The sequence below is a fragment of the Nestor notabilis genome, unplaced genomic scaffold, assembly GCF_000696875.1.
Source record: "Nestor notabilis isolate BGI_N333 unplaced genomic scaffold, ASM69687v1 scaffold1813, whole genome shotgun sequence".
Lineage (NCBI taxonomy): Eukaryota > Metazoa > Chordata > Aves > Psittaciformes > Psittacidae > Nestor > Nestor notabilis.
The window spans coordinates 38,174-53,886 of NW_009921292.1; the positions used below are offsets into that span (position 1 = coordinate 38,174).

The 15,713-nt window shown below is 37.5% G+C and overlaps 1 protein-coding gene across 1 annotated transcript in view; it reads right to left on the bottom strand.

The window, feature by feature from the left end:
* Positions 1 to 13,442, bottom strand: part of CCDC172 (coiled-coil domain containing 172) — a 21,372-nt gene extending 7,930 nt beyond the window's left edge. The window contains exons 1-6 of the mRNA XM_010011075.1: positions 13,364 to 13,442; positions 12,998 to 13,083; positions 8,879 to 8,995; positions 7,308 to 7,473; positions 5,246 to 5,347; positions 3,666 to 3,768 (exon numbers count right to left, since the gene is read on the bottom strand). Coding sequence (XP_010009377.1) covers positions 3,666 to 3,768; positions 5,246 to 5,347; positions 7,308 to 7,473; positions 8,879 to 8,995; positions 12,998 to 13,083; positions 13,364 to 13,442 — 653 coding nt within the window. The remainder of the gene's footprint in view (positions 1 to 3,665; positions 3,769 to 5,245; positions 5,348 to 7,307; positions 7,474 to 8,878; positions 8,996 to 12,997; positions 13,084 to 13,363) is intronic.
* Between the last annotated feature and the right edge of the window lie 2,271 nt (positions 13,443 to 15,713).

Consider the following 15,713-nt stretch of genomic DNA (forward strand, 5'->3'; position numbering starts at 1 on the left):
GTATTTAAGAGGGGGTGTGGTTTCTTGCATGTAAAAAAAAAAAAAAAAAAAAAATATCAGATTTTGTTCCTATTTCATTGGAAAAATATGTAATTTTGATCCATATTAGTTGTGTCAAAATCTTTTCCTCTGTAAATAATAAATACGATTTTCAGCAGAAACTAGAATTCTATTCTTGCAATAGATTCTGTATGGGGAAAAAGCTTATTTGGTTAGGCTATAAAGGGTTGTTTCTCAAACACAGTAAGTTCAATCACATTGATTTTTAACATGACTAAACCTGACTCCTATCAAGATATATGCTAGTATATGTAAGATTGCATTAATTGGCACTTTGGCTACAAAAGGTCGTTTGCAAGTGCTAAAGCTGTATCTTCACTGTCACTGCAAAAGGTCATTTGCAAGTGCTAAAGCTGTATCTTCACTGTCAGGAGAGCTTTCTGGTTCAGCCCAGGTGTCTGGTACTTAGTTTTTCACACTGTCACTGCATGTATTCTTTTCAGGAAGCAGTGAGAAGCTGTGGCTGCTCCATCCCTGGCAGTGTTTAAGGCCAGGTTGGATGGGGCTTAGAGCAATCTGATCTAGCGGAAGGTGTCCCTGCCCATGGCAGGGAGCTGGGACTGGAGGAGCTTTAAGGTCTCTTCCAACCCAAATCACTCTGTGATTATTGCCAGATTCATTTCAGAGGGCACCCACAGGAGTGGACAGGATAATTCACTCAAGAACTGACCCAGAAAGACTAGTGGCACGGATTGCATCAGCATGTGTGCTGCTGCAGCAGCTATGGTCCCTCAAATACCTCTGTGGCACACCAGAAGGCATGAAACATATATGCTCGGTACTGCCATTTTGAACCAGCACTCTGCTGTGCTGGACATAACTCCTTTAAGTATTTCATGCAATTTTAATGGAAAACGTGTATATACATAACACTATTTTAATGTCTCAGAGACACTACAAAGTGACCAGAGCAGATATGATCTCACCAAATGCTAGGCAGTGTGAAGATAACTGGTTTTGCTGCAGATAATGCTGCATCTGAGCACAAGCCAGTGCTTATGTATTGATATATGGGCTGTGCAATCTACAGTGATAAGTGGTTCACTGGATAATTCAGACTGGAAGGGATGTCAGGAGGTCATCTAGGCCAATGTCTCTCTCAAAGCTGGGTCAGTTAAAGGGTCAGACCAGGTTACTCAGGGCTTTATTCAGCCAAGTCTAAAAATCTTCAAGGATGAAAAGTATGCAACCTTTCCGGGAAACCTTTTCCTTTGCTATGCTATCCTCATGATAAAAAAGTTTTCCCTTTAATTCATTCTAAACCCTACTTATTTCAACTTTTTGCCTTGTGTTATCCCACTGAGCAGCATTGTGCAGATCTTCATTCCAGCTTCTTGATGACGTCCTTGTAGGTACTGGAGGGCCATCAGGTACCTCCAGGGGGACTATTTATATACTGTGCTATTTATAGAATATAATACTTTAAATTCCTTTTCACTCTCTTAATTCAGTAGTCCAAACCAAGCAGTGCTGAGTAGGTTTTGTTTAAAATAAAATAAAAAATATTATAGAGTTGCATGAGTCTGATAAGATTTGGGATAGTTCTAAACAGCACAGCACTATGACATATGAGTACATAGAGAAATGAGGGTTGCCTACTTTGCTATATTGAAAAGCAGAAACTATTAGTGCTGACATAGAAGTACAGTAGCATAGCTATGTTGCTTCTGGCATCTGAGTTAACTTATTCAGGGCTCTCTCTCTCTGAAGTATTGCGCTTTCCTGATCAAAAGCAAGTTCAGGATAAAAAATATGATTTAGGCCAATCTGTCCTAAATTTTGTCCAGAATCAGAAATGAAAAAATACTTAAATGCAAAGAAAACTTCTTCAATATATCATTACACCTCAAAGAAACACTTGTTTCTTGCGATAGTCGTTGCACTAGGAGCACTATATATCTTGCACTACATGCAATTATCAAATAATGTAAGCTTATCTTGACTGAGGCATTTTATAAAATAAGAGAATCATATCATCCTTCTTGCTTTGGTTGTAAACAACACTTGTTGCTTTTGTAGTTAATAAAATTTGATGGCTTATCCAGTTTTGTGTTTTCCATCCAGATAAAACCAAAGTTCTATTCCACAGAGCTGTGAGTTAATTTCAGTATGTAGAAAGAGAGACATATATGGATTTGAATGATTTGGCAGAGCTGGGGGATTAAAGTAGTATAATTTTTGCTACTTCTGAACCTTATACACAGGAAACCTGTTATAGAACACTAATTACACCAAGTTGGATATTCAGTGGCATCATGGCAGTAAACTACTCCAAGGGAATTATGTTGTTTAGAAGGAAGATGATAACCTCATGCATCAAAACCTAGTATATCAGGATGGAATGAATAATGTAAAAGAGTGAATTATAACATGCTGTCTCACTGAATCGCTGCTGTTGTTATTATTTATACTGTGCCTTCTATGTATATGTTGAATGCAAACTTTTTGCAGCTGTATGCAGAATTGTGAGCTAATTAATTTTTATGCTGAGGGAAATTTGGCCATGTCTCAACACCATGTAAGAGGTCAAAGAGAGTAATAGGGCTGATATATCATTTTCTTTCAAAAAACAATATTCAGCAAAAATAGGTCATTACCAAACCATCTTTCAGAAACTCACTCAGGATTCTATGCAAAATTTTATTTTTCCACTGAAAGTTTTCAGGAAAAAAAAACCCAAACTATATTTATTTTTGTCAGAAACTGATAGAAAAATATGGTGATGGCAACAAAAGTTGTGTTTTCCCTAATGATTTATGTTAGAGAATATTTTGGACCAGCTTTTCTAAGAGAAGTTCCTTTGCAATATCTATTAACGTATTTTTAAGTATCCATGGGCACTTTCATCTGGGACACCATATCATGGGAGAAAGATGGTTGATTCTGTGATATGGGGCTTTCTACAGTGGCAGATTTTTTTGTAGAAAACATTAGGTTGTTTTCTGTATAGCGAAAACGTAAATGCCACACTTAAACTGTTGAGAAATCAGTCAGTCATTACCAGTCAGTTCCTGGGAAGCAATATTCACTATTAAGGGAGATTGTGGATAGTCTTCTGTCTTAGTTAAATCTTCAAGGTTTTGTTGTAATCTAGTGTAATTTGAAGGCAAACAAGAACCGATAGTAGAGATCACAGAGAAAACAGATCTACATTTAGTAGCTCCAGTACAAGGCCCATCTGACCGCAGGAGGTTATTGTGGCCAATCCATTCTACTCCACTGCAATCAGGCTCTGGGGAAGGTTGGACAGCCAGTCTGAAGAAGTACGTATAGCACTGGGCAGATCATCCGGAGTTTCTGTAATACCACTGTTTTTACAAAAACTGAAGAACCAGCCTTCCCCCCCATGAGCAGTCTTCTGCTCTCCCTCTAAGTTTTACTGACTTTCTCGCAAACACTATCAGGTTTCAGTTCATTAAAGTATGCATGTAAGGGTTAAAGAATGCAATAAGCAACAGGAATTCAAGTTCTGTAATAAAAATGAATGATTATTCTGATTTCGTAGGACTATTGTACAGGAAAGGTAAAAGTCATTGCCACCAGCACTGGTGTGCCTTTACAGACCTAAGATTAAATGCAGGAATTTATTAATATGAGACTCTTACCTTAAACATTCAGGATCAGTCTGAGGTTTTTCAGTGGCTTGGACTTTTTCTGCTTCTAAATCTTTCGTCATTCTTTCAGCGTCCCTGATTTCTTTCTCAAGGTCTAAACATAAAATAACAATTACCTTATAAATATATATTAATCATGCATATTCAAAGACTTCCTACATTTTCTAAATTTATCTTTTCTAATATTTCTCTGTGAAATTGTTTGTACGGAAAAGGCATCTGAATAAAGAACACGAATTACTTAGTTATTCTAATTATTATGCATATTGCAATCTACTAGAAAAGTTTGTTCCTTTTCCCAAGCAATATATGACCATACTTTTGACCTGTCTTTCTTAGTTCTCTATTTACACATCTGTAAAAAAGTTACTAAACCACTTCTAAGTTACATTTTTCTAATCCAGATTTCAAAATCATTCCTATTGCTTGTGATCACCTTTGACACAGAACCTTTCTTAGTTCCCCCTGTATCTTTTAACTTGGTTTTTGTAAGGTTTCCTGTGTATTTGACACATTCCTCCCAGCTTTGTGTGTAGTTCTCTTTTATGTACAGACTTTCATAGATGAACACAAAAATATCAGTAGCAAATGATAACTGAATTTACAACTCAGATATTTAGCACCTAGGCCAAATCTGTTATTATCAGTCCAAGTAATTTTTCTTGTTAAACATTTGAATTTTAGTGACTTTAATTATAGGTTAATGGGGTTTTAACAATATGTTGATTTTAATCATAAAGCCATAGAATCATAGAATGGTTTGGGTAGAAAAAGACTTTCAAGATCATCTAGTTCCACCCCCCCTGCTGTGGACAAGGACACCCTCCACTACACCAGGTTGCTTTCTTGGAGGCCCCCTTAAGTACTGGGAGCTGCTCTAAGGTCTCCCCAGAACATTCTCTTCTCCAGGCTGAACAAGTACAGCTCTCTCAGCCTGTTTTTACAGGAGAGGTGCTCCAGCCCTCAGAGCACCTTCATGGCCTTCTCTAGATGTGCTACAACAGATCCACTCCTTGTTGTTGGGGGCCCCGGAGCGGGACACAGGACTACAGGTGGAGTCTGACAAGAGCAGAGAAGAGGGGGAGAATCTCCTCCCTTGACCTGCTTGTCATGCTCTTTTTGATGCACTCCAGGATGCGTTTGGTTTCTGGGCTGTAAGCGCACACTGCTGGGTCATGTTGAGCTTCTTGTCAACCACACCCCAAGTCCTCCTCAGGGCTTCTCTCAAACCAGTCTCTACCCAGCCTATATTTCTGCTTTTCACTTTGAAACACTGAATTGTCCATTTAAGTATATGACTTACTAGCAAAAGTAAAAATTTACTTTTCATATTTATTGCTTATGTCTCAGGAAATCTGTAGACCTCAGACTCACTGATATTTAAAATAAATCTCACTGAAATCCGTATTTGTTATAACCTTGTTAAAAAAATATGTATTACATAATGCAATCATATATTAACACCTTGTTTCTATGATTTCTTTTTCTTGAGAAAAATAACTTGAGAAGGTTTTTTGGAAGCATTTGTCAAGCCACAAATAATTACTATAACGAGTGATTATTATGCACACCTTTAAGTTCGTTTTGGAGATTAAGTAAGTCCTGCTTTAATTCATTCTTCTGCAGTTGGAGTGCATTTAATTGAACATTTTTATGTTCCATTGACTCCATTTCTAAAAAAAAATATATATATTTTAAGTTAAAATATATTGCAATTTTAGTCTTCATGGTATAATCTTAAATATTGTTAACTACTTCTACCAATCTCCATCTAGTTAAAAAAAATCTTAAATATAAATCTTAAATCAACTAAAATCAGTCATATAAACCTCAGTTCACAGGAAATTACATGTCATATGATATATTCATAACTATGAAAGAAAATGTTTTATGTTATTAAGATTTTTTACATATTTTGTTGACTGGCCATAAAAAGAATGTTTTCATTTAGGGTAACTTCAGATATAAAGAGAGATGACTTATAGGTGATGAACCTATCAGCAGGACTAAAGAAAAGCCCTTGCTTGTTTAGTGTTATGGACATTTGAACCTGACCATTGACAGCATCTGGAATTAATTGTGATTGTTTTCCTGACAGCTGGAGGTCCTCATGGAATTTCCTTGTTATGAGTTTCTTAATTATTTTTTTTCAGTGTTGTCAGTGTGCTCAGGACTGTAGCAGACAGAAAGTCAGACAAGTTGTACCTCAAAAAAGGTGTCATTTAAAAGACAACCACCTGAATCTAGAGAAGAATGTCAGTCACCTTCATGTCCTACTGATCAGATCTGCCTGAATAGGTAAAAATTAATCATTAAAACTAACAAGTGCCAACAAATATAGGTTTTTTTCAGTTGTAGATCAGAATCAGAGCAACAGGAAAGAAGTTACCACGAAGTACAAACTCAAAGATTCTTATTTCTGTAACTTTACATCAGATATCAGGAATTCAAGGTGCTGGAACTTGATGAATCATAGAATCATGAGACTGGAAAGGACTTTGAGGGGTCACTTACTGCATTACTCCTCCTGAAGGCAGCACTGCCTCTACCTCTGTCACTTGTGACAGATGCTTGTCTAACCTTTTTTTGAAGACTTTTGGTAATGGAGACTCTTAATTCCTTTGGCAATGGAATCACCTAAGGCAGAATGTTTTAATTGTTCACTGTTCTTAGAAAGACTTCTAAATAGCCAGCCAGAGTCTCCGTTATTGCAGTTTACACTTGTTGCTTTTTATTCAGTTCACTATAGGTATGGTAAATGTATTAATTTCCTTTTCACACAACCCTTTAATGATTTGAAGACTGATATCCATGTTCTATCAGCCTTTTCCTGCATAGGTTAAATGGTCCCAATTTTTTATATATTTTTTTTTCTTCCTAATGTTCTCCAGATCTCTGAGGACTCTCACTGGTCCATGTAGATTCTCTCCAGATGGTCCACATTTTTTCTTGAAGTGTAACATCCAAAACTAGAGGCACAGTACTCCAGCTAAGAGCTTAACTGCCCTAAATAGACTAAAAGATTATTTCGTGTGTTTTAGAGGTCAGAATTATGTTTATGTCTCAGTATGGTGTTGGCATTCTCATGTCACTGGTTCATATTCAGCTCATGATCCATGATGACTCCTATTTCCTTGCTTCAGGATTGCTTTTCAGTCTGACTCTCTGTTCTGAGAAATTTCATATTCTTTATCTTACCTCAAAGACAGAGTTATACCATGGCAGTAAAAGACCACTCCTGCAAGACACATGTACATAAAATTCTTTTGAAATTAAGGAGATTTACATAACTGGTGATTATATAGGTTATTATAATAAGTGCAATCCTAATACAGCATGTTATGTGTGACATTGCACCTCTGTGATGGTTGACATTAGGCATTGGGAGCCACTCCTGCAGGTCTGCTGCTTTTCCTCATAGTGCTGGTAGCCAGAAAGGACTGAAGAGGACAGGCAAAAGAAAAGGCTTTAATTATGCTTGTGTAATGTGGTATGTCAGACCACACTCTAGCTAAAACAAAGTTCCATACAGCAAGGAAATTGATTTAAAATTATTGTTTTGCAGAGCTATATTTTACTGATTTGGATTAATTCTCTGGTAAACCAAGACAAATAGTTTAATATAAAGCTTACCATTTTTCAACAGAGCTGCCTCATTCTCCAAATCACTTATTTCAGTCTTGACTTTTTTTTTAATCATAAGATCTCTATTACTTGTTAGTCCATACTCATTGTTAAACTCTGTTACTTCTCTAGTAAAATTATCTTCCTCTTCAGTCATTTTTCTCTTTGCATCTGTCTGAAAAAAAAAGGGAAAAAAATTGAATGTTCAGGTGAAAAAAAGAAAGTCTTTGTTAAGCTAGACAGACTGAAACATGCTGTTGTTTATCAAACATGTACTATAAATGTAGTATATTTACTTTTCATGACTTATGAGAATGTGAAAATGATCTACAGCTCTATCATTTTGTCTGTTGTTTTATCTTTTTTTTTCCTCTGAAAAAGTGAAGGATGTATTCTTAATAACAAAACATTTAAAAAATCACTGCATTATGTTACAAACTGTGTCATCAGTTTTCCAGTTAAACTCTTTATTGAAATTAATAGAAAGTTGTTTAAAGTCAGTAGCATACTATGGTTACTCTGGGTTTTTCAGATTGTTATTAAATGACATAAAGGCACTATATATTCCTCTGCAGAATGCAGACTTACTTTACTTCCCTCAGTAACTACCAAGAAAACTATTATTGACAGGATGTTACTGTTTCATTTTCTGGAAAAAATATTCTAAAGAGAAAGGCATTATTAAATTCTTTAAAAAAATACTAACTGATTGCTAAATTAAATAAACCGAAATTACTCTGATAAACAGGAAGAAAGACATTCTAACCTATGTATCAAACTTGACTTGTTACAATTAAAAGAAACTTCACGCTTCAAAGTATATTTAGTTTTTATAGCTAAATAATTTTTTTTATTATATTTATAGCATTTATTTTTCTTTATTTCTTTGTATACTTCAGACTGAGAATACTTTGGATCCTGAAGAACTGGTGATTCATACCGAATGTTTAAAATTCAGCTCTGCTTATTTGAAGTACAAATACATACGCACAGAAGACTACTCATCTGTGGCTTTTCTTAACATCTACAGATCCAAGGACCCTCAATGTACTAAGAGGAAGGCAATATTCAGGTTAGCACAAAAGAGAACTAAAAAGCTTGTTTTCTGTATATATCTCCATATGCTACCTATTAAGAGGTGGCTAGGTGTGTCTAGCATCAAAAAGATTGTGTGGTTTGTCAGGATTCCTAAAATGTGGTATTGGTCTTGCTGATTTTTAACTTTGATCCTTCTCAATATGTTTTATTGTGGATGAGGCAGTCCCATTTTTCCTAGTTTTCTTTTACAAATGAAATAATATGTCAGAATTGGAGTTCAATCACACAACAGCAGACATTAGAAAATGAAGTCAAGAATGTTAAATCAGCTTTGTAGATTAACTGTGGCATATGTTACCTTAGATCATGGTTTAAATTAAAAGTGAGAATTTATCTACATTTACATTAAGTATGTGGAGTAAAAAATACCAAACATATTTTCCATATTTAAAACATTACTTCTTTCTTATTTTCCAATTGTAAAGCTGACTACTGTGATACACTAGAAAAGAGGTGTTTGAATACCATAGCTGAAAACATACAAAGATTTTAAGAAGACCACTCTTTTGATTAATAAGTTCAGCTTTCTGCTTTTCTAAGCTCTCTTCACGTTTCTTCAGAATTTCTAAGCAGAACTCTTTTTCAGACAGATGCTGAACCTTCCAAGAGAAAAAACAAATAAAAAAGGTTATTTTTTTATTGTTTTGTATACTTTGATACTATACGTAAGGTTCTTGGTCCAGTTAAAACACAGCTGGCATAGCTGCTGGAATTGCACAAGCACAGCTACATGTTGGGTGGAGAAGAGATTCAGAGCAGCCCTGCGGAGAAGGACGAGGGTGGTGGTTGATGAGAAGCTTGACATGAGCCGGCTTCAGTGTGTGCTTGCAGCCCAGAAACCAACCGTATCCTGGGCTGCACCAAAAGAAGGGTGACCAGCAGGTCAAAGGAGGTGATCCTGCCCCTCTACTCTGCTCTTGTGAGACCTCACTTGGAGTATTGTGTCCAGTTCTGGTGTCCTCAACATAAAAAGGACATGGAGCTGTTGGAGCAAGTCCAGAGGAGGGCCACAAGGATGATAAGGGGGCTGGAGCACCTCCTGTATGAAGACAGGCTGAGAAAGTTGGGGTTGTTCAGCCTGGAGAAGAGAAGACTGCGTGGAGACCTCAGAGCAGCCTTCCAGTATCTGAAGAGGGCCTATAAGGATGCCGGGGAGGGACTCTTCATCAGGGACTCTAGTGGTAGGACAAGGGGTAATGGGTCTAAACTTAAACAGGGGAAGTTCAGGCTAGATATAAGTAAGAAGTTCTTTACAGTGAGGGTGGTGAGGCACTGGAATGGGTTGCCCAAGGAAGCTGTGAATGCTCCAACCCTGGAGGTGTTCAAGGCCAGGTTGGGCAGAGCCTTGGACGACATAGTTTAGTGTGTGGTGTCCCTGCTCATGGCAGGGGGGTTGGAACTAGATGATCTTAACGTCATTTCCAGCCCAAACAATTCTATGATACTATGATAAGCATAACAGCTCTTTTTTCCCCCCAGTAATCTTCCAATATACAACTAAACCTTTGAAAAGACATATTTAGTCCTGGTTCATCTATCTAAAATAATTTGAAGTCTGTTCAGTTAAAACCAGGAAAAATATTGATCACATGGGATTTGTTAGATAACATAATACAGTGTCCTCCATCTAATTGTGTAAAGCTCATCACATACCAAATCAGACAATAGTATCAGGGGGACAGGGGTCCAACATACTGTTTTGACTGAATACTTGTACACATCCTAAGCTCTGCACTGCTGTTATTGCATATGCAAAGGAGGGAGTGATATGCTTATAATTTTCTGAGCACAGTGTCTGGAATTCTAAGTCAAAAGACATGTAATGGAAATTAGTTCATGGTTAAAGACAGTTTGACCATAGAATCAGGCCCCAAATGTCTATTTTTCATATAGTTTTATTTTTAGTTTTATTAATTATAAACAGTAGTTTATCTGATAGAATGAAAATGCCCTTTGCATTTTCAAAATTTGCTGCAGAGTTCCTGTCAATTTTCCAGTGCATTGTCTAACCTAAGTTAAGATATATGGTGGGATAAACTATAATAGCAGATAAATAGGGAACATTTTAGGTGCTGAAGAGTCTTCAAGGATGAGCATCATTCATCTGATGAAGGATGTCAAAAGAATGACTCAGACTGTAATACTCAGAATAATGGGTAGGGAATGTAAAGTTAGGACAATTGCCCACAGACTGTAAAGGCCCAGGGTAAGTATCAGAAAGTAAATTGTCAGGCTGATACGTGACTGTGTGTGCAGAAGCAGAAAAGACCAAATAACAGTGATATTACAGAGGTAAGAATTAAAATATTGTAAAATGACATGATTTAGTTGAATTTGGAGAGAGTGCAGATGATAAGCATCTGATCAAAAAAGGATAGTGAAATCAAATGCCCTAAGACTAGAATGTGAGAGTTGGAAAGGAAAGGACCCATTTTTTTCCTTATCCCCGATATGTCCAGCGTGTTAAGTGCCCAGAAAGTACTTGCCTCATGAATATTTATTTTACATATTAATTCAAAGAGAGTAGAGGATCTTATACCACTGTATTTATATTACTGAACGTAACGAGCTGCAGTATAATTTCTCCGTCTGTAAGATGCCAACTTAATCTATGCATTTGCAACAGTGTTTTTTTTAAGAAATCATTGAGCCATGAAAAGCAAAATGCTATAATTCAGGTTCTAATTACATGCTACCTGATTTTACAGAACAGAGGGAAAAAAAGCATTTCCTAGGACTCTCTGATTGACCACAGGCAGTCTCTGTGAAATAGATGTCAAAACACTTCTGAACTCAGGCTCATCTGCTTGGTTAGGCATAAGCTGTTGTGCATGCACGTGCTTGGATGTGTATGCTTATAAAGAAGTGTAGTTACTTGGACAGCAGGACAAAATGAGCAGCATTAGCTGAACAACACTATTTAATATTGTTTGAATTACATTTACTGTTGTCGACATATGTAAACTTGATTCCGGTACTGAAAAATAAATTACTTTAAATGATTTCAAAAACTATATGATCTTTAAACCTAAACACTGTCTGATTGAAATGCATTTCTCCTTTCCACTGGTTTTCTGTATCATTTCTCATTTATACATGAATCGATGTTTGATTAAGAAAGCAAGGAAAAATATTTTTGTGGACATCAGTAAGAATATTATTAATCCTGATTGTTAAAGCACACAAGATTTAATTAGGGATAGTTCAGCTCTTCCCTTAGTTGTTTACAATAATGGCTCTACTCTCGGGACCTTCTGTACCTACCACATAAACCTTAATATAAATCACAATGCACCAATAACAAATTAGTAGTATAAACATGATATTGTGATGTTAATAAATAAATTTATGAGCAAGACTACAAAGGACTTAAGCTAACAAGAAACACCCAGATAAAATCTGTGCTGGTTAAGATATTATTTTAAAGCACTTTTGGGTTCTGAGATTGTGACATGAGTAAACACAAGCACGTGAATAACTGCTTGCATGATTACAGTCTCAATTTGCAACCAGTAAATATTTGTAAATGAGTTCTCTTTTGTTCTGATCCCCTTGCAGTAATGTTGATATTTATTATATATATTACATAGACTTTTACAAGAGGCAGAAAAGCCTGGTTTTGGAAGGATGAAAACCATCTCCCAAACATTTATTTTCACAACTAGGTGAAGCAACCCCCAAAAGGTTCTTGAAGATGTTTATTTAAGTGATAGGATACAACAGTTTTGACTTCAAAGGAGGCTCCATATGCTTTCCTGTTGTGTGTATACATTCTGCCAGCATAGATACTTAAAAGCAGATATTTAGTCCCTGCCCATGGCAGGGGGTTTGGAACTAGATGATCTTAAGGTCCTTTCTAACCCTAACTATTCTGTGATTCTATGATTCATTTTCAGGCATAAGCAAATGGATTTTCATTTTTTTTAATCTGAAAATATCTTCAGTTTAGTTAAATAAAAAGCATCATAAAATCTTAAAAACATTAAATAGATTCAGAACCTTTCCTCTGTCTTTGTTGTCCCTAGAAAAACTCTTAGGCCTTGTAAGCCCTAACTCTGAGTACAGGCACACAAGATCTTTAACATGGGACTCAAGATCCTGTCAAGTAAACACAGGGAATGCTTCCAGGAATGGTTTCTGGGCCACTGAAGGAAAGTGCTTTAACAAGCTCCAGGATGGTTAAGGCAGGACCTGGGATGTCTAATGGCTGCGTCTTGTAAACAGACTGACCTGGCACAGTGGTCAGCTCCCTGCCAAGCTCTGTCTGCAGGGCAGCAGCAACTTCCAAATGCACAGATGCTGTCTCCTGTGCTTCCAGATTCTGGAACATTATCTGGAAAAGTTCCTGTCCCTAAGGTGAGCGAGTCCCTGAACGTAGCCAGGGGCCAGCCTGAAGGGTGATATTTGCGAGAGGGGAAAGATGCCGACAGACCCTTTTCACTACAGAAATGCTCAGTGTAAGTTTTCTCTGTGCTGTGGTATTCCATAGGCGAAGTGTATTCCTTGAAATTGTTTACGAATCTATTCCTGAAAGAATAGGTCATATATTTGTTGATATAATGCATTTCATTATTATGTATGCTATAAACATGCCTGCTTACCTTAGTTTCCAGTTTCATTTTTGCAGTGCTCAGCTCTTCTTTTATTTGGTTAATTTTTTCATAGCATCTATTTATGTCGAGTTTAGCTGCAACACAACAAAAACCCACAAGAATGTCTGCTCAGTTTGTAAAAGTTAGTGGGGGTTGAAAGTAGATGATTTTAAGGTCCTTTCCAACCCAAACCATCCTGATTTTAAGCCACATTCTTATAAAAGCATACCACTGGCAATAAGCAGCCAGCCCAGCTGCCTGCCTAGCTTTCACTGACCCCCTCATGCCAGTAGGTCTACCCCAGGGAAATGGAGAGGCCATTAAGTGTGGTCAGTGCCACCGCCAGACCCACAGGATGGCAGCCATGGGGCAGACCTTGTTGGATGAGTTGTCTCTTCTCCCTCGCTTGCTTCTCTGTGAGCTGTATTTGCTGGAACAAGGCGTCCAGGTTCATTTCTGCCTTCTTGTGGAGCCTGTGAGCTCTGTGGGTTTTGTCTTTGTGGAGGGCTGGTTGATTTAAGCTGGGCTGTGCTGCGGGAAGGTGAGGCTGGGCCCGGCCACAGCCCTTCCCTCAGGGCTCTGCGCACAGCCAGGCTTCGGGTCTGTCCCTGGCCTCTGCCTCCATGGGGTCAGGAAAGAAACCCCAGACCGCAGAGGGATGTGACCGTGGTAAGTGGGACACGGCTGCTGAGGAGGAGGTGACAGTGTGGGACGTGTGGGCTGCAGAAAGTAGGGAGGCAAGAGCGAACCTCGGGCAGGGGGAAACGCGGATGACAGGCTGGGGGAACCCACACGGGAAATGCAGGAGATGGAAATGAGCAGGCAGAGAAGCAGCACAGTGGGAGCACAAGAAAGAATATATTTGGCTAGGCAAAAGGCAGCTGACACTGAATCTTGTCAAACTTACGCATGTTTGTGGAAAATTGGTTCTGACTCAGAGTCTGGGGAGTTTTGATCAAACATTTCTGACTTTATTTCTCTGGGACCACATGTTTTATACTGGTTTTGTGTTGTTCAGAAGCTGGTTTTTTACCCCTTCCTTTTTCTATGGAGTGATCACCATCCTCCTGCTCAGATTTGTTTGTCTTTTGAAGACTGATGTCTAAGTTTAACAGTTAAAGAAGGCTAATACCAGCTATCATACAGAAGAACACGGTAAAGATGAGTACACAAAACTTAACTAACCATGGTCAGACTCAACTCAGCCGCATTTCACCATTAAGGTGACAGCGTTTGTGTTCCAGTTGGTCTCAGTAAGCAAAGATCATAATGTAGCCTGTTGTAGGCTCTCCTGGAACATACTTGTATGAGTTTACTATGCTCTGAGCTTCTGCAGCTTTCTGGTTTGTACACTGTAAATGTAAATAACCAGTTGAAAATGTAATTCATATTAACAGGGTTTGTTCCTACGTCTTGGAAAGGATTAACTGCATTCCCTGCAGGGAATACCTATGTGAAGTTTGCCTATCCGCTCTGTGGCAGAAAAAGCCTGAAGGAGTGGAACTTTATAGCTTTCCAGCCTTTTTAACATTGAAAAAGATCAGGATTATTGACAGTCCTATCTTGTTAAAGAGTTATCCTCAGAGGAAATACTGTGTTAGAAAAGACTGCAGCAGCAAAGTTTGGGAATTTAAAAGTCTGTAAAAAGCAAAAAAACATACATGAGACTACAGATGTCTTACTAGTGAAAAAACTGTTCTAAGATAAGCAGAATGAAACTGAGAATTCTGGAAATATGTTATGTTATACAATTTACTGCTTTAAAAGCACCATGTTATAGCTGATAGTGTGTTATAAAATGGTGCTTTTTAAAGAAAAGACATTGCTGTCTCTAAGAAAGAAAATTTGATGCAATTTAAACCCCTGAAACTAGCACATTATATTGCAGGAAATGCAATTATTTTTTAAAATGGAACAAAGTGCAACTGAGGAAGAAAAGTTCGCAAAAGTGAATTTAGAAAATGTTTCAGAAGTGAAGCTTCCTATCCAAAGGCCAAAGGAAAAGCGGATGAATCAAACAGGCACAAGACTGAGACAGTGATTTGTTACACAGGTCTGAGTGAAAAAGTCATTTTACAAAATTCAAGAAAATGAACTGCTCTATCAGTGGATCAAGGAGAAAATAAAATGAAAAGCTTTCTTTGAAGTTTTTGAGACTTGACTACTTTTGTGCTTCGAACTGAGAAGGCTGCTGTAGGCTGGGATGGTGTTCAGTGTCACTTATTAAAGAAATGACTGTGTTTTGTGGAGGATGCCTCAGTGCCTCTAATTATGCCAAAGGAACTGTTCCCCCTAGAAAGAAGAGTCTGGCTCCAACTATACTTCTCACTGTCTGAGAATGACCATTCAGTGCAATTAACAGTTAGTTCTGTAAAAGATTCCTTCAGAGATTGAAAAAATTCAAAGTGAAACAAGTATTTGACATTCAGCTTCATAGCTTTTGACTCCTGCAGCTATTTGCCACATACTTGATTTTTACAAGGGAAATTAACTCATTATAATAACTCAGGACTGTATGAAGTGAAACACATACAAGTGCCTTCAGAAGCAGGATCATTACTTCAGAGGTGTATATTTACCCGACTCCCATGGAAACGGACAAGATCATATGCACCTAAATGTTTCAGAATAAAAGTAAAATCTGAATTTCCTTTGCTCAATTCCAACATTTGGAAAGTAAAAGATCTTTTGTAAATCACTAGCTATTAGAAAGGTGACTTTAATT